Consider the following 19,792-nt stretch of genomic DNA (forward strand, 5'->3'; position numbering starts at 1 on the left):
CTTGATTAGGGAACTCTGGTTACAGAATTATTCACCGTCTCCTTCATTTAATCCATTGTAATTATTTAGGCTGTAAAGCCACAAGAGATATGGATTTCTGATGTGTAAAGTAAAGCATTTTGTGTGGAAAACTACCATCAGTAGCTATAAATAAACTCTGTTTTCACTTTTTCTTTTTCCAGTGGCAGGAGAACTATTCCAAATTGATAATCCGAGAAGCCAGTAGGATCCCTGAGTTGCTACATAAGGAAGTTCAGCAAGCCTTCCTCACCTTGCGGAAGCACGGCTGCTTATTCCAGGATCTAGTCCGAATCAAAGGGAAAAATTTGCTCACACCAGTATCTCGTCTTCTCATTGGAAATCCCGGCTACACCTATAAGTATCTGAGCAGCAGACTTTTCACTGTGCCATGGCCAGTGGAAGGTTCCAACATAAAATATACCGAAGATGAAATATTTGCAGCTTGTAGAGCGTTCTTTAACCTCAATGACTATCTGCATAAAGATACAATCCAGGCTTTGGACAAGCTGCATTTAATCAAATCCAAGCAAAATGAAGAAAGTGAAATCTTTGGAATGGTACCAGAACTCTGTAAGAGTGGTTTGGACATAGGAGATGATATGGAACTCAAGAAGAGGACAACCTACAATTTGACTTTGTTGAATTACATGGATCCCCAGAAAATGTCCTACTTGAAAGAAGAACCTTATTTTGGGATGGGGAAAATGGCTGTGAGCTGGCATCATGATGAGAATCTAGTAGAAAGATCAACAGTGGCAGTATACAGTTACAGTTGTGAAGGTACAAAGGCTGTGAAATAACATCCTTGAGTAAATTTTTGCTGGACGGCCTTAGGTCCTAGAGCTTTCTTGTTTATTATTATTTTTTTAAAAAAATTTTCATTTGTTTTTCAGCATATCCCCATTTTTGCAAGATGTATCTCTCTGGGTCTAGATATGCTCTTGTTCATTATAGCTCAGAAATATTACGTTTTCACAACCTTTGCCTGTGCTCAGAAGAGAGAGGCCTCAAGTTTATTTAGCTGACCATGTCTGTAGAACCTTGAGCAGTTTTCAGTGCTATTCTAATTGAATTACTGATAAAGGGCCAGGAAAACAAAAATCAGTCAAATCTTTCTAGGTTACCACAGGTACATATTTCCAGTCTTGCAAAACTACTTGATTACAGTTGACATCACTGTCTTTATGGGAGCAATTTGTCAACTCTAGACTTGCCCTTGGCTTCATAGTGCTGTGCATACTGACTCTGAAGCCAACTCATAATCCAGTATGCAGCACTGCCTACTGATTCTAGTCATTTACATAAACTTCTTATCACAAGGCCACATTGTAGTGATGATGTATGAGTCCTTCCTTGCCAAAACCATGCAGGGCTGACTTTGCAGCCAGGTATTCCTATATTTTCAGAGTCCTGCCCAGATCCTTACTTGGGCACATATATAATCTTGTATGGGAATGCCCATTGGTTTTCCTGTGACTGAAAAATCCATGAGCCTCCTGAAATTTGTTATCAGCTGACTTCTTTGAAATAAAGATCAGTGGTGCAGCTTCAGAAAGATGCCTTATATGGCCAAGTCCATTTTCTTTTGCTTGTTGCTTTTCTTTCTCTGAGCCTAAGATTCCTGATCTTTTTCCTCTCGGTGCTTTAGGGTTGGTGATTACATGGAGAGGTTCAGGAAAATGTTGTCTTGCTTGGACCTTTACTAAGATCTCTGCTGGATTTTAGGAAAGCCATCCAACTAATAGATGCAGTCACCTCAAGGCCAAGCTTCTTTTCTCCCTGTTCTAAGCAGTTATCCCTGACTAGCTACATTTCCTCTGATGTCTGTCGAGGGCAGAGTAATGACTTCAGGTTGGTATGTACTTCCAGAATTTCATTACGTAATTCTGTGATTCTTATTAATATGATCTTTTTAGACTATTAGGAGATTCCATATGGCTCTGATTTACATTGCTTACCTTTTCTCCTAGCAGTGGTTTCAGCGTATGGCAAAAACTGATCTTTATAACTATCTCTCTGACAGAACCAACTCAATGCCACAAATGTTTTTTTTTAATATTTTATTATTTATTTAATATTTTTAGTTTTCAGCATTGATTTCCACAAGATTTTGAGTTACAAATTTTCTCCCCATTTCTACCCTCCCTCCCACTCCAAGATGAAATATATTCTGATTGCCCTGTTCCCCAGTCAGCCCTCCCTTCTGTCACCACACTCCCCCATCCCCTTTTCCCTTACTTTCTTGTAGGGCAAGATAGATTTCTATGCCCTGTTGCCTGTATATCTTATTTCCCAGTTGCATGCAAAAAACAACTTTTTCTTTGTGCATCTGATTTTAAAACTTTGAGTTCCAAATCCCCTCCCCTCTTCCCTTCCCACCCACCCTCCCTAAGAAGGCAAGGAATTCAACATAGGCCACATGCATATCATTATGCAAAACCCTTCAACAATACTCATGTTGTGAAAGACTAACTATATTTTGCTCCCTCCTATCCTGTCCCCCCTTATTCAATTTTCTCCCTTGACCTTGTCCCTTTTCAAAAGTGTTTGCTTTTGATTACCTCCTCCCCCTATCTGCCCTCCCTTCTATTGTCCCCCCTTTTTTATCCCCTTCTCCCTACTTTCCTGTGGGGTAAGATACCCAATTGAGTGTGTATGTTATTCCCCCCTCAAGTCAAATCCAATGAGAGCAAGATTCACTCAATTCCCCTCGCCTGCCCCCTCTTCCCTTGCAGCAGAACTGCTTTTTCTTGCCACTTTTATGTGAGATAATTTACCCTGTTCTTCTCTCCCTGTCTCCCTCTCTCAATATATTCCTCTCTTATCCCTTAATTTGATTTTATTTTTTTAGATATCAACCCTTCATATTCAACCCACCCTGTGCCCTCTCTCTATACATATTATATATATATATATATATGTATATATGTATATTCCCTTCAGCTCCCCTAATACTGAGGTCTCATGAATTACACATGTAGGAATGTAAATAAAACTTTAGTTCAACTTTAGTAAGTCCCTTATGATTTCTCTTTCTTGTTTACCTTTTCATGATTCTCTTGATTCTTGTGTTTGAAAGTCAAATTTTCTATTCAGCTCTGGTCTTTTTACTGAAAAAGCTTGAAAGTCCTCTGTTTTATTGAAAGTCCATGTTTTGCCTTGGAGCATTATGCTCAGTTTTGCTGGGTAGGTGATTTTTTGGTTTTAATCCTAGCTCCAGTGACCTCTAGAATATCATATTCCAAGCCCTTTGATCCCTTAATGTAGAAGCTGCTAGATCTGGTGTTATCCTGATTGTGCTTCCACAATACTCAAATTGTTTCTTTCTGGCTGCTTGCAGTATTTTCTCCTTGACCTGAGAACTCTGGAATTTGGTGACAATATTCCTAGGAGTTTTCTTTTTGGGATCGTTTTCAAGAGGTGATCGGTGGATTCTTTCAATTTCTATTTCACTCTCTGGCTCTAGAACATCAAGGAAGTTTTCCTTGATAATTTCTTGAAAGATGATATCTAGGCTCTTTTTTTTTTTTGATCATGGCTTTCAGGTAGTCTAATAATTTTTAAATTATCTCTCCTGGATCTATTTTCCAGGTCAGTGGTTTTTCCAATGAGATGTTTCACATTGTCTTCCATTTTTTTATTCCTTTGTTTCTGTTTTATAATATCTTGATTTGTCATAAAGTCACTAGCTTTCATTTGCTCCAATCTAATTTTTAAGGTAGTATTTTCTTCAGTGGTCTTTTGGACCTCCTTTTCCATTTGGCTAATTCTGCCTTTCAAGGCATTCTTTTCCTCATTGGCTTTTTGGAGTTCTTTTGCCATTTAGGTTAGTCTATTTTTCAAGGTGTTATTTCCTTCAGTATTTTTTTGGGTCTCCTTTAGCTGGTCATTGACTTGTTTTTCATGGTTTTCTTGCATCACTGTCATTTCTTTTCCCAATTTTTCCTCTACTTCTCTTACTTGCTTTTCCAAATCCTTTTTGAGCTCTTCCATGGCCTGAGACCAATTCATATTTTTCTTGGAGGCTTTTGATGTAGGCTCTTTGACTTTGTTGACTTCTTCTGGCTGTATGTTTTGGTCTTCTTTTTCACCAAAACAAGATGCAAAGTCTGGGTCTGAATCTGAGACTGTTTTCACTGCCTGTTCATGTTCCCTGCCAACTGTTTGACCCTTGAGCTTTTTGTTGGCATGTGACTGCTTGTAGAGTGGAGAATACTTTGTCCCCAGCTTGAGGGGCTGCGCTGCTGTTTTCAGAGCTACTTCTACACAGCAAGCTCTGCCATACCAGCGCTCCTTCTCCCCCAAGAACTGCCAAGCAGGATTGTGGCCCAGATCCAGGCAAGGCAAAGTGGGTTTTGCACTCCTGCTCTGATCTGCCACTTAATTCCTCCCACCTGTGGGCCTGGGGTTGGAAGCAACTGCAACTGAGGCTCTGGAAGCAGCCCCACCTCTGCCACCCCCAGGTTGGTGGCAGACTGCAAAACTCCTTTCACTCTGTCCCAGCAGTTTTTCCCAGTAACATGCTCTGTTTTCTTTGGCGTTTGTGGGTTGAGAAGTCTGGTAACTGCCGCAGCTCAATGATTCAGGGCCCTATGGCCTGTTCTGCCTGGCTCGCTGTCTGATTGGTCCTGGCGGGGTCCATGCTGGGCTCTGCTCTGCTCCTCTCCCACCTCCATGCGATAGACCCTTCCCAGCAACCATCTAGGCTGTCCTGGTCTGGAGCCCTGCTATCTTCTGCTATTTTGTGGGTTCTGCAGGTCTAGAATTTGTTAAGAGCCATTTTTATAGGTGTTTGGAGGGACCTGGAGAGAGCTTAAGCAAGTCCCTGCTTTCCAGCCACCATTTTGGCTCTGCCCCCCCACAAATGTTTGTTAAGTGCCTTCAATGTGTAAGATTCTGCTAAGTGCTCAGAATAAAGAAAAAAAAAACATTTGCTACAGTCTCTCAGGTCTTCATGGCATTTATATTCTATAGGAGATGAAGAGCTTAGGAGGTTGGGAGAGGATAGGATAATAACAAAGAGAAGTAATATATAAAATATTTAGTCAGCCAGCCTCTTTAAATGAAGGTTGAGTCATACATTTATACCTTGATTCTCTTCATACACCCTGTACTCTAGGCTGCCTTTTTTGCTGTGTTTCTGATACATGATATGCTACCTCCTCTGCCATGCTTTTCTACCAGCTGTCTCCCCTATGCCTGGAATGTGCACCTTCTGAGTCCTGAATGTGCACCTTCCTTACTGCCACTTCTTAGAATTTCTAGTTTCCCTCAAAGTTCAGCCCAAGCCCTGCTGACTGCATGGTCCTCCCAGCTATTAGTGCTTCCTACTCAGAATTACCTTGTATTTATTTGGTCTGAGAGCATCCCCACAAAAGATGTGAGCTTCTTGAAGACCAAGAGTGTCTTTGTCTTTTTCATTTTGTCTATCCTCCAGCACCTCAAGGGTACTTGTTGCTGGGTTGATTGATTTGCATAGCTGGAGCTGATAGCAATCATGGGAGGGCCAGGCACATGGCTTTAGAAAAATTTGAAGTTGGAGTAAGCCCTTTCCTTTGAAGAGATAAGGAGAAGCTTCCTGAAGGATCTGGCATGTGAGCTGAGCTGAATGGAAGACAAGGATGCTGCTCATTGCTGGATATAAGGACATTGCAAATTCCAAGCCTGAGAAACAGTTTACACAAATAATAGTTTGTTGTCATTCAGTCATTGGTCCATCGTGTCTGACTCCTCATGACCCTATTTGAGATTTTCTTTGTAAAGATACTGGAATGGTTTGCCGTTACTGTCTCTGGCAGATAGTAATAATGATAGCTAACATTTACATGGTGCTTACCATGTGTCAGATACTGTGTTAGGTGCTTTAAAATTATTACCTTATTTGGTTTTCCCAACAACCTTTGGAGGTAGATGCTATGATTATCACCATTTTATAGATGAGGAAATCAGGGGAAACAGCTATGAAGTGATTTGCCCAGGGTCACGCAGGAAGGAAGAGTTTGAGGCTGGACTTGAATTCAGGTCTTCTTGCTTGTGGGCCCAGCACTCGATCCACTGCACACAAATGCATAGGGACAGAAAGTAGCATGTCATTTTCAGGTCCCAGTTAATCGTGTCTTCAGTTACCAGTTGAGATCTTGTTTGGGGGAAAGATGTTCCACCAGTTTCTCTGAATCTAACACAGTCATGCTATCCTAGTAAGTTTTTCATTAATCTATTGCTATCCCAGTGAAAGAAACTGGTGTAATCTAAGCTTTTATAAGCCTTTGCTCAAAGAGTTGAGAAGTATTATATCTGGGAATGCTGATATAAAAGTACAATGGAGGTAGTTTCCTTCTTTTCTAAGGAAATGACTCTCCTGAATTGATGCCATTGGTATATGATAACACTAAAGTGCCACAAAAAATGCTTTTGTGGTCAGGAACATTCTTCAGTTTAATGGTCTTATTGTACACCCATAGCAAAAAGATATAGCCTTCCTTCTAGTTTTGAAACCCAGAATAGCATTTGAAACAGTTTCGAGTGACTTTTTAATAAGTAGCATTTGTTGGGAGAAGTTTAATTAAGTCAGACTTTTGGTAAACAAAATTATAATACACATTTTAAAAATGGTAACATTTACACCTTCCACTGTGATGTTGGGATAGCACCTTTAGCTAAATAACTCTGAATAAGAGACAGATCTTTGGGGGGGTTAGGTGATCAAACAGGAAAATCCCATTTATGAGACAGAACTTTTTTTTCTTCTGGGTCCCAGGATATGTATCTCATTTGAGATTATATTTTATTATTAGAGCCAACTAGGTGGTAAAGTGGATAGAGCACTGGACCTGGAGTCAGAAACAGTTTTGGACAGTTCTGATTGTTGAGAAAAGTTTCCTTTATATTGAGTTGAAATGTGCTAGCACAGGAAGACCTTAGTTCAAATACAGCCTCAGACACTTACTAGTTGTATGACCCTGGGCAGAGTCACTGAACTTTTGTTTGCCTCAGCTTCCTCAACTGTAAAATGGGGATTATAATAGTATCTACTTCACAAAGTTGTTGTGAGGATCAAATGTCATAATATTTGTAAAGCGCTTGACACAGTACCTGACACATAGCTTAATATTAAACCTTTCCTGAAGTCTTCCTCCAGAAATGGTTTCAAATATAGTTCTGGTGATGGACTGATTGTTTTCTGAGGACTAGCCTACCTAAATTTGGTACAAGGTGATGACGTTTCTGGCCACAACAACACATGAGAATAGTCTACTAAGTTATAGAGGTGTTGACATCTGTGCATGTGGTGGTAGGACCCATACCGATAAAAATTACCTTGAAATATTGAACCATCTTATAAGCATTTACTTGAGTCCCAAATGCCAAGACATATATTCTGGTTCATTTAATTCCCTTTGGATGCAGCCATAACTATATTAGGAATTGGGTCAGAGAGAATGGCTTTCTAAATTTAATTTCTGTCCCTGTTCGCTCACCAAACCCCTCAAAAAAACTCCAAAAAACAACCACCCTCCATTGGGCAGGACTTAGAATCTGGACATTTAAAAGGGCTTTATGGTGGTTCTGTTGTTTTTAATTTTTTAAAACAATGAGATAAGTCAAAGTTCAATACCTTTCATTTCTTTGTGATCACTATTTTTTCCAGTGTAATGTTCATATTGCTTTAAGTGAGTCAGTCATAGAATCACAGAATCTGAGTGTTTGAAGGGCTCTCTAGTTTGTACCTGGGTGATAGTACCTTTTATCACATGCCATACAAGTGGCCATTCAACCTTCACTTGATTATCTTTAGTAATGGAAACTCATTACTTTTCAAGTTAGTGCATTTTACTTTTGGACAGTTCTAATTGTTAAGAAAGGGTTCCTTTATGCTAAGCTGAAATGTGCCAATAAAAGGTCTGAGGATATGATTAAGAGTGGGAGAAAACTTTAGAGATCATCTAATCCAACTCCCTCTCTTTGAAGGTGGGGTAAATGAGGCCCAGAGAGGGGGAAAGATTTGCTCAAAGTCTCAATAGTAATAACAGAATGATTACTGAAATTCATATTTATTCCAAATCCAGTACTCTTTCTACTACACTTCTTCAGGTGTTGCTTTGGTCACGCTTCCCCCTTTTGGGGCCAAAAACCATAAGTCTTGTATTCCTCCCCCCTTCCCTATGACAACCTTTAAAATTATTCAGTGCAGCTTTACCATCTCTCTTAAGTATTTTCTTCCGTAGGCAAACATTTGTTCTACCAGTTTTTGTATGGCACAGTTTTGAGTTTCCCCAAGCCAAGTTAACAAGCATTTATTAAACACTGACTGTGCCAGGCAGTTACTATGCTAAGGGCAGGAATTTCAAAGAAAAGGAAAAAAAAAACATGTTCCCTGAAGAAGCTCATATTTAATGGGGGAGACAATATGCAGACAAGTAAGTATATAGAAGATACATACACACGGACTATAAATGCAAGGTAATCTTATAGGGAAAGTACTAGCAGTACTTTGGATTGGGAGGGAATAAGAAAGTCCTCTTGCAGATGAGATTTAACCTGAGTTTTGGGTGTTTTTTAAGCTTTGTTGATGTTTCGTTTTTACGTGAAAAACATGCATAGGTTACTGCAGCTTTATGAGAGTTCTCTCTTAGAAAATAAAATGGTTAAGTAAAATTAATTATACTGTGACCTTACCTGAAAGTACATGCACCATTTGCATCTGTAGCACCCCTCTCTTTTTTTCTTAAAAAGAACATAAATCTATATTCTCTCCTTCCCATCCCCCCCTTTTGGGAAGAAAATTCTTCTGTTCTCTCTCTCTCTCTGTGTCTCTGTCTTCATATATATATATATATATATATATATACACACACACACACACATATATACACACATATATTATGCAAGTATGTTTGTATAGTATACATACACTCATATAGTCAAACAAAACAAATCCTCTCAATTGCTGTATACTAAAATATATGTTTTATTCTGTACTCTAAACCCATCACCTCTCCATAATGAATACCATGTTTAATCTTTGGTCCTCTGGAATTGTGGTTGTATTGTATTGATCATTGTATTGATCATAGTTCTCAAGGCTTTCAAAGTTGTTGTTGTTTTTTTTTTTTACAGTGTTATTGTATAACTTGTTCTCCTAATTCTGTTCCTTTCTTTCATCAGTTTAAAAGTCTTCAATATTGTTCAAATGTTGGTATTATAGTATAAATTATCCTGCTGGTTCTGCTTACTTCACTTCGTATCAGTTCATATAAGTCTTTCTATGTCTTTTGGAAATGGTCTGTTTCCTTACTTCTTACAGCCAGTAGTATTCTGTCCCATTTATATACCACAACTTATTAAATCCTTCTTCAACTGATAGACATTCTGTCAGTTTTCGGGTTTTTGCTATCACAAAAAAACTGCTATAGATATTTTTGTACACGAAGGGCTTTTCCCTTCTTCTTTGATCTCTTTTGTGGTTAGGCAGGTACAGTTGGGTGAAAGGACCTTTTGCTGTTTGGTAACTTTTTGTATGTAATTCTAAATTGCTTTCCACAATTGTTGTACCCAGTCACAAGTCCACCAACAGTGCATCAATATACCCATTTTCTCACATTCTCTCCAGAGTTTATAATTTTCTTTTTTTTTGTCATCTTTGCCACTCTGATGGATGTGAGGTGGAACAGAATTGCTTAATTTTCATTTCTCTAATTATTAATGATTTGGAGCATTTTTCATATGGATATAAACAGCCTAGGTTTCTTCCCTTGTGAACTGTTTATATCTTTAGATTATCAATTGCAGAATGATTTTTTCTTATACATTTGAATCACTTCCTTATATAGTTTGATAATGAGATCTTTGTTAGAGAAACTTGTGGCAAAGATTTTTTTCCTAGTTGTTTCCTTTTTTATTTTAGCATTATGATGTTTGTGCAATTAAAAAATGTGTGATCAAAATCAAACATTTTATCTTCTGTAATCTTCTCTGTTCTTTTTTTGTGATGAACTTTTCTCCTATCTGTAGATCTGATAGGGTTTTTTCTGTTTCTTTAATTTGTTTATGATATGACCTTTTTTATCTAGATCACACATGCATTTGGAACTTATATTTTCATAAGGTGTCAGTTATTGATCTAAATCTAACTTCTGCTTTCCACTTTTCCCAGGAATTTTGGTCAAATAATGAGTTATCCCAATAGTTATGATCTTTGTGTTTATCAAATGCAAGAGTATTTGATATGTTTGTTTCTTTATGTTGTATACCTTAATCTGTTCTACTGATAAATCTCTCTATTTTTTAACCAGTACCAAATTGATTTAATAATTACTGCTTTTGCCAGTGAAAATGCCTGAAGATGAGAGATGGAATGTCTGGTTCAAGGAACAGCAAGGAGACTAATGTCCCTGGATTGCAGAATACATGGCAGGGTGTAAGGTATTATAGAATATTGGAAAGGTAGAAAATTTTCTATTTTATCTAGGAGGTGATAGGGAGTCACAGGAGTTTATTGAGAAGGGAGGGTGGTAAGATACAGTCAGATCTTGGCTTTAGGAAGATCACTTTGACACCTGAGTGGAAGATGGATTGGAGTTGGAAGAGACTTGTGGCTATAGTCTTCAAATCCCATCTAAAATCCTACCTTCTATAGGAAACCTTTCTGATCTTCCTTTACTCTGCCTAGAGTGATACCACCCAGGGAGGGGTGCTGGAACAATCTGGGGGGTGAGCAGCAGTAGCCTCACAATTGGGGACCATTGAATAAAAATAAGGGGGCAATGGAAACATTAGGAAAGAAGAGAAAATAAGAAAATTTTGCAAAACCATTCATACATGTTTCATCTGTTGTGTAACAGAATTAACGTTGTAGTGATTACATTATTTTCCAAATAAACACAAAATGTGAATTATAGCCAATTTGTGTTCAAGTCCACTGACAGGTCTTAACAAGCAAGTGTCGGCAACAAGCATGCCACACATTGTAAGTCCCACATACATTGGCAGGAAAATATGTGTATGATGACTTGTTTATAATACAATACTATATGGCTACATGCTTCAGTATTACATCATTAGACTTTCAATGCAGGAAAAAAACCCACAAATTTACAATGAATTATTAAATTTCAAATGTGTCATTTCAAAAAAAATTTTTGTTTTGAAATGATACAAATTTCAAAAAATCCATTGAAGGGTTAAAGCAAGTAGATTTCCAGGGGACTACTGAGTAAATTTTTTTTGAAAAGGAGGTGGTAGGTGAAAACAGTTTGGGAACCTCTGCTCTAATGCTTTTGGTTTGTTGATTATTTCCAATTTATGCTGTATATAGCTTGTTTGTACGTAGTCATTTACATGTTACCTCCCCTTTAGATTATGATTTTCTTGAGAGGAGGAATTGTCTTTTATTTTTCTTTGCATCTCCAGTGCTTAGCACAATGCCTATTGCATAGCAGATGCTTAATAAATATCACAGTATCAAGGACCAGAAGAAACCTCAGAGGAAGATACTGAAGCTCAAAGAAGGTAATGACTTGTCTAAGGTCACACATAGCAGCTAGTCAGCTGAGTGACTCAGTGGAGAGAGAACTAGGACTGGAATCAGGAAGATGCAAGTTGAAATCCTGCCTCCTGTAATTACTGTCTGTGTCCTCCTGGACAAGATACTTGACCTCTCAAAACCTCAATTTCCTCATCTGTAAAATGAGGATGATAGTATTCATCTCATAGAGTTAAGATATTGTGTGTGTGTGTTTGTGTGTGTGCGCGTGCGCGCATGTGTGTGTGCATGCGTGTATGTCAAGTGCTTTGCAAACCTTACAGCACTATGTAAATGCTAGCTATTAATATTAATTAGCAGAGCTGGAATTTGAACCCAAGTTTCTCTGATTCCACATTTCAGAACACTTATCATCAGTTTGGGAGTTATCCCTGCTTCTTCACTCTCCCTCACCCCACACATCCAATCAGTAGCCAGATCTTATCATTTCTACCTCCACAGCATCTATTTCAGCCATCCCCTTCATTATAGTCACACCTGGCCCTCATCTCTTTACTGGGTTACTCTGCTAGCTTCTGAATGGGTTTCCCTGCCTTCATAGTCACTTACTTCACACAGCTGCAAAAGCATAGGTCTGAATGTGCCACTCCCCTCATCAGACATCTCTTGTGGCTCCCTTATGTTTCTAGGATCGAATGCATACTCCTATGAATTTTAAAACCCATGCTTTGCACTGCATTACATATTGTTCTCCTCAGATTTGTGGACCATCCAAATTGGCCTTCTTGTTGTTCCTCAGACAAAGACACTCCATCTCTGATTTTGTACAGGTGGTACTCCATCCTTGGCATACTCTCCTTCCTCATATCCCCTTCTTAACATCCCTTATTTCCTTTGGAACTTGGCTCACGTGCCACCTTCTGCTTGAAACCTTTCCATCCTTCCAGATTTCAGTGCTCTCTTTCCTGCCCCCTCCAAATTCCCCTTGCGTTATTCTACATATACTTTTAATTTACATGATGCCTCTCAATTGAATTTAAGCTTCTCAAAAGCAGAGTCTATTTCATTTTTGTCTTAATGGCCCCAGTACCTAACATAGTATCACACGGATAGTAGGTACTCAGTAAAGACTTATTTATTGATTGAGTGTATCACCTGTTTATAATCATGTTCTCTGTCTTGTGGCATCTTTTGCATTAGTTTATTGCATTAACTTTTTATGTGTGTGTAATCTCCCTAACTAGGTCACAAACTCCTTGATGCAAGGCAGTTCAGTTTTTTCCACCTGTGTGGTTCTTCAGTACATGTCACAGGAACTTGTACATCTTGGCCTCAATTTACATATGTGTTGATTGACCCTTGTGTATGTGGAGGAATCAGTGCAGCAGTTCAATTCAATTACTATGTGTCAGACGCTGTGCTAAGTGCCAAGAATACAAAGATAAATACAAAAGTCTCTACCATCAAGGAGCTTACATACCATTGGGGAGAAAACAACATGAACACAGATAAGCATACAGAAAAAGTTTAGTTTTAGCCTGCATCTGATTTTATTGGTATGGGGGACTTTTAGTGAGGAAGTCCACTTGATTAATGTTGCCTCAGCAAGGGCTCAACAACTTCTATTTGGGCACTCAGAAGTTAAGTGAGTCATAGGGTCAGAGACAGGGCTTGAATCTCATTCTTCCTGATGTAGAAGCTGGCCCTCTGTCACTAGGCTGCTTCGTACTAAATAGAAAGAATGGCAGGGATTGGGGCTGGGTGGGTGATAGACAATTACTTGTAACTTAGGGAATCAGTGTCAGGCTCTTGCAGCAATTTCTGTTAATGGGCCATAGTTCACCCACCACCATTGAATAATTCAGAATCCTCCAGATTTTTCCTTCATGAGCTCTTCTAAGTACTTTTCTTATGATCTTCTAGCAGGAGTGGGGGACCTTCAGCCTCAAGACATGAGTCCAAGTTTTACAGAACAAATCCTTTTATGAAGGGGATTTGTTCTGTGAAGTTTGGATTCAGCCAAAGGGCCACATGTGACCTTGAGGCTGCAGGTTCCCTACCCCAAGAGACTCTTAGAGGATATCAACCACCTCTAGATTTGAAAAATGCATGGTTTCAGGAACCTCTGCATAGACTTTCCTTATTTAACATTTTCCTTCATATAATGTTCTGGTTTGAAAAGATGGAAAAGCAGCTATTCTCTCCATTTCCTAGTTTATAATTATTTTTTCTTGCCCTTAAAAAATGATGTACTAAGGCATTATCATGTATGTGAATACTTGTCTTAAAAACACCTTTTCATTTTCCATTGTAGCCATTGATGGGGCTTCAAATGCTTAAGAAGCTTGACAGAGACAAACCTTGTATTGGAGGACTTTAGATTTGTCTGTTAGAAGTTTGCACTATTCTTCAAGAAATCTCAGAAAACTTAGATTTAATTCCACTTTGCCCATGTCAAAGGATTGAATTTGTTTCAAATGACTTGTTTTAAGGCCTTTTGGAACAGATACTTGCTTCTGATGGGAGATGATGAGTTGATTTTTTTGGTATGTGAAAGCTCCATTCCTCCAGAATCTTCATTTCTTGGTAGTTCACAAGGAATAATATTCTACAGTCTATACTGGTGACTATCAGTTTCTTACATGACCAAATAAAGTAGACACTGTTGCTGCTAATCCTACTAGTATCACATTTTCAACTTGTAGGGCCTTCATCTGTAAAGTGGTGATAACAATAATGGTCCAGAGATCCATCATGAAGGTCGAATGAGCTAATTTATATTTATATATATTTATATATATATAATTTATATATTTATATGGCTTTGTAAACCATAAAGCACTATACAAATAGGAACTTTTAGTATTGTCATGATTATCTTCTAAAATTTATTTTATTATTTATTTAATATTTTAGTTTTCAACATTGATTTCCACAAGATTTTGAGATACAAATTTTCTCCCCATTTCTACCCTCCCCCCCACTCCAAGATGGCATATATTCTGATTGCCCTGTTCCCCAGTCAGCCCTCTCTTCTATCACCCGATTCCCAGCCCCCATCCCCTTTCCCCTTACTTTCTTGTAGGGCAGGATAGATTTCTATGCCCCATTCCCTATATATCTTATTTCTCAGTTGGATGTAAAAACAACTTTTTCTTTTGTGCATCTGATTCTAAAACTTTGAGTTCCAAATTCTCTTCCCTCTTGCCTTCCCACCCACCCTCACTAAGAAGACAAGCAATTCAACATAGGCCACATATGTATCATTATGTAAAACCCTTCCTTCATGTTGTGAAAGACTAACTATATTTTGCTCCCTCCTATCCTGTCGCCCTTTATTCAATTTTCTCCCTTGACCTTGTCCCTTTTCAAAAGTGTTTGCTTTTGATTACCTCCTCCCCCTATCTGCCCTCCCTTCTATCATCCCCCCTTTTTTATCCCCTTCCCCCTATATTCCTGTGGGGTAAGATGCCCAACTGAGTGTGTATGTTATTCCCTTCTCAAGTCAAATCTGATAAGAGCAGGATTCACTCATTCCCTCTCACCTGCCCTCTCTTGCCTTCCATCAGAACTGCTTTTTCTTGCCACTTTTATGTGAGATAATTTACCCCATTCTATCTCTCCCTTTCTCCCTCTTCCTCTCATCCCTTAATTTAATTTTATTTTTTTTAGATATCATCCCTTCATATTCAACTCACCCTGTGCTCTCTGTCTATATATATGTATATTCCCTTCAACTACCCTAATACTGAGAAAGGTCTCATGAATTACACACATCAACTTTCCATGTAGGAACGTAGACAAAACAGTTCAACTTTATTAAGTCCCTTATGATTTCTCTTTCTTGTTTACCTTTTCATGCTCCTCTTGATTCTTGTGCTTGAAAGTCAAATTTTCTATTCAGTTCTTGTCTTTTCACTGAGAAAGGTTGAAAGTCTTCTATTTTATTGAAAATCCATATTTTGCCTTGGAGAATTATGCTCAGATTTGCTAGGTAGGTGATTCTCAGTTTTAATCCTAGCTCAATTGACCTCCAGAATATCATTCCAAGCCCTTTGATCCCTTAATGTAGAAGCTACTAGATCTTGTATTATCTTGATTATGTTTCCACAATACTCAAATTGTTTCTTTCTGGCTGCTTGCAGTATTTTCTCCTTGACCTGAGAACTCTGGAATTTGGTGACAATATTCCTAGGAGTTTTCTTTTTTGGATCGTTTTCAAGAGGTGATCGGTGGATTCTTTCAATTTTTATTTTACCCTCTGCCTCTAGAATATTGGGGAAGTTTTTCTTGGTAATTTCTTGAAAGATGATGTCTAGGCTCTTTTTTTGATCATGGCTTTCAGGTAGTCCAATAATTTTTAAATTATCTTTCCTGGATCTATTCTCCAGGTCAGTGGTTTTTCCAATGAGATAGTTCACATTGTCTTCCATTTTTTCATTCCTTTGTTTCTGTTTTATAATATCTTGATTTCTCATAAAGTCACTAGCTTCCACTTGCTCCAATCTAATTTTTAAGGTGGTATTTTCTTCAGTGGTCTCTTGGACCTCTTTTTCCATTTGACTAATTCTGCCTTTCAAGACATTCTTCTCCTCATTGGCTTTTTGGAGCTCTTTTGCCATTTGGGTTAGTCTATTTTTTAAAGTATTATATTCTTCAGTATTTTTTGGGGTGTCCTTAAGCAAGTCATTGACTTGTTTTTCATGGTTTTCTTGCATCTCTCTCATTTCTCTTTTCAATTTTTCCTCTACTTCTCTTACTTGCTTTTCCAAATCCTTTTTGAGCTCTTCCATGGCCTGAGACTAATTCATATTTTTCTTGGAGACTTTTGATGTAGGCTCTTTGACTTTGTTGACTTCTTCTGGCTGTATGTTTTGATCTTCTTTGTCACCCCAAAAAAGATTCTAGAGTCTGAGTCTGCATCCTTTTTCTCTGTCTGGCCAAGTTCCTAGGCATCTGCTTGACCTTTGAGCTTTTTGTTAGGGTATGACTGCTTGTAGAGTAGAGAGTGCTTTGTCCCAAGCTTGAGGGGCTGCTCTGCTGTTTTCAGAGCTACTTCTATTCCACTGTCACTGCAAGCTCTGCCACATCAGTGCTCCTCCCCCAAGAACCGTCAACCAGGATTGGGACCTAGATCCAAGCAGGGCAAAGCAAGCCCTGCACTCCTGCTCTTATTCAAAGTTTGATTCCTCCCACCATGTGAGCCAGGGACTCCAGAAGCACCTGATGCTGGAGCTCTGGAAGCCACCATCGCGCACCACCTCTGCCACCCCCAGGGCTAGGGCCAGACCGCTTTCTAACCTGATCTAGCAGTTTTCCCACTAACCTGTTCCATGGTCTTTGGCGTTTGTGGGTTGAGAAGTGTGGTAACTGCCACAGCTCAGTGATTCATGGCCCTAAGGCCTGCTCTGGGCCGACTCCCCATCTGGTCTGTGCTAGCATGGCCCACCTGGGTTGCATTCTGCTCCCAGCACCTTGCAATAGACCCCAGTGACTATCCAGGCTGTCCTTGGCTGGAGACCTGCTTCCCTCTGCTATTTTGTGAGTTTTGCAGCTCTAGAATTTGTTCAGAGCCATTTTTTACAGGTGTTTGGAGGGATTTGGGGGAGAACTTAAGCAAGTCCCTGGTTTCCAGCCACCATCTTGTCCAGCCACTGTCATTATTATCTTACTAGATTTTTTGCTGGAGTTCATATTAGAAATGTCCTAGGAGAAGTAGCTATCCTAATATCCTGCTAATATTATTTTATACTCAATGTTCAGTGGACTTTTGCAAAGTAAATAACAATTGCCTTTTGTAATTTAAAAAGTATTAGTATAACAACTGATTTTCTCTAAAAGCATCATCAGAACAAATCCAGTAGCAGCTAGGATGACAAATATAATAGGACTTTGTCTTCGTGTGGTTTTCTTTCTTCACCTGTCTCTATATTTTGAAAACTTTTCATTCCATATAGTTTAGAGATTATGATTATTCAGTTCCACAACATCTATTTAAAATGTTATACTTAAATTTTGGGAGGATTCATGTTATATCAATGCACATGTAGGCAATAATTTTATTTGTGATAATACTATAGTTTCAATATGATGTATTTGTTTAATTCTCAAGGATATTTTGAGGTATATATGTACAATGAGGATTTGTCATCTATTAGTTTATAAAAGATTGTGCATTTTTGGCATATGATTCTGGCCATCTAGGTATTCATTAGTACTAACTACTTGTAGCCTACAGAGATATGTGGCAGTTGCAAGTGTTTACTTATATAATCTTCATTGATCAGGAAGTACAGGTTCCTTAAGGATAAGATTTTTGCAATTTCTGGTCTCAATGACCTGATTCTGAATTGTGGGTAAAATTGCAGAAGAACCCTAGCTGTTGTTTCTTAAGGTATGTGTGGTGGTGGTTATGGTTAAATAGTGGTGATGGTTAAGTAATATATTGCATTAAAACTATCCACCTTGATGTGGTTTAAAGATAATAGAGAACTAACAAGATGAAAAGTAACAAAATTTAAAAAAATTATTTGGTTCTAAATTATTAATACTTTAACAATTACAATGACAGCAACAACAAGTGGATTTGTGATTTTGTGGTGATAGGGGATTCCCAGTGAGGAGAGAAATGCTTGGGACATTTGAGAGGTTAAGTGGCCCGGGTTACCTAATCAATATATGTCAGAGGTGGATTTCAACTATGGCCCTCCTGACTCTGAGGCCAGCTCATTATACCACACTGCATACTAATTAATATGAACTTCTTACTACCATACTACATCATAGAGATTGCGTCAGATTAACTTTGTCATAGATTTTATTGGATTACAACATGAAACTCTATAAATGCATGCAGCATCTTCATAGTGCGTGGTTAATGTAGTAGAGTTGTATACCTCCAGCATGATTAGAAGGAATGTTGATGATCGTTTACCTTTTGAACTGGAGCGTTTTTTTTTTGTAAATGGGGTTGAAGTATGAAATCATTTTCAGCACCTCAGAACCTGAATAGTCACCTGAACTCATCATCTAACGTTTAGGTTTATAACATTTAGCCAGTTTTGTCCCTCTAATGAGATTAAGTACATTCAGATAATTTGGATAATTCAGATGATAACCAGATTCACTGGATGATTTTTTAAAATTAATTTAGTATAATTAAGACTTAAAGGCAAGTAAGATCCGCTTGCCTGTTTGTTTCCAAAATAACAGGAGACAGGAATGAGCAGTTGCAGTTGCTACAGATAATTATAAACTGCTCTCACTTAGAAAGTGAGTCTGGGTGCTATGTTGTACTTAAACAATAAAAATATATCAAACTGTAACGGTCCTCCTCTCCCCCTGAGAAAACAAATAACAAACACACACTAACAAAAAATTATTTTAACAAGCACATTCCAAAGGTGCTGGATTTATGAGGAGGCTCCATGAAACTTTGATTGAAATTGCTGTCTCTGATTGTAGTTCTATATTTTATTGGTGACATATTGAGAACAAGGCTGCTGCCAGAGTGACAGGAGCAATGCAACCTCCTTGGCAGAGCCATCCCACAGAGGTTACCCCTTTTTATAATATCCATGATCTGTGGCATTAAAAATGCCTTGAAAACTGTCGTATTTGCAGTTTTCTTTTCTCAAATTAAGTTACAATTTATCGAAACAAGGAGAGAAATATGAAAAGCCCCTCTAAGATGTTTGCATTGATTTTTCTCACAGTATTGGCTATCCCTGTTTTCACATTTGTGCTTTCTGTGGTGAAACAGCTAACCCCTGTGGTTTTAGGAACAGACAGAGAGGCAGACATATACATGATTTCCTGTTTTTCCCCAATTCTAAGCCCAGGTAAAGTAACATGACAAAGTGCTTACTTTCTTCATTGCAGTTTCCCTCAGAAAATAATTATAATAAGCATTTATCTAATAGAAGGTTTGCAAAATGCTGTACCTGTTAACACATTTAATCCCCACAACAACCCTGGAAGGCAGGTGCTATTCTTATCATTCCCATTTTACAGAAGAGGAAACTGAATCACAGAGAGGTTAAGTGACTTACCCAGGTTAAGTGACAGCTGTTATCTGAGGCAGGATTCAAACTCAAGTTTTCTTGACTCCAAGTCCTATACTCTGTCCAAGGCACCACCTCCATGCCTAGTTAAAATATGCTTGGTGACCATCTATATCAAATGACAAATAGTTAAGTGGTTTAAAGTCAACACTAAATTTTTAGATATTGATTTCCCTTGTGCATGCGAATAGTAGCTGAACGAAACTGTCCACTGATTGCCTCAGGA

At 38.4% G+C, this 19,792-nt stretch overlaps 1 protein-coding gene across 1 annotated transcript in view; it reads left to right on the plus strand.

Moving 5' to 3' along the window:
- Positions 1-19,792, plus strand: part of FTO (FTO alpha-ketoglutarate dependent dioxygenase) — a 432,232-nt gene that overhangs the window by 135,709 nt on the left and 276,731 nt on the right. Inside the window, exon 3 of the mRNA XM_036751285.1 lies at positions 183-801. Within this exon, the coding sequence (XP_036607180.1) occupies positions 183-801 (619 nt within the window). The remainder of the gene's footprint in view (positions 1-182; positions 802-19,792) is intronic.

This window comes from Trichosurus vulpecula, chromosome 3 (genome assembly GCF_011100635.1).
Source record: "Trichosurus vulpecula isolate mTriVul1 chromosome 3, mTriVul1.pri, whole genome shotgun sequence".
NCBI lineage: Eukaryota > Metazoa > Chordata > Mammalia > Diprotodontia > Phalangeridae > Trichosurus > Trichosurus vulpecula.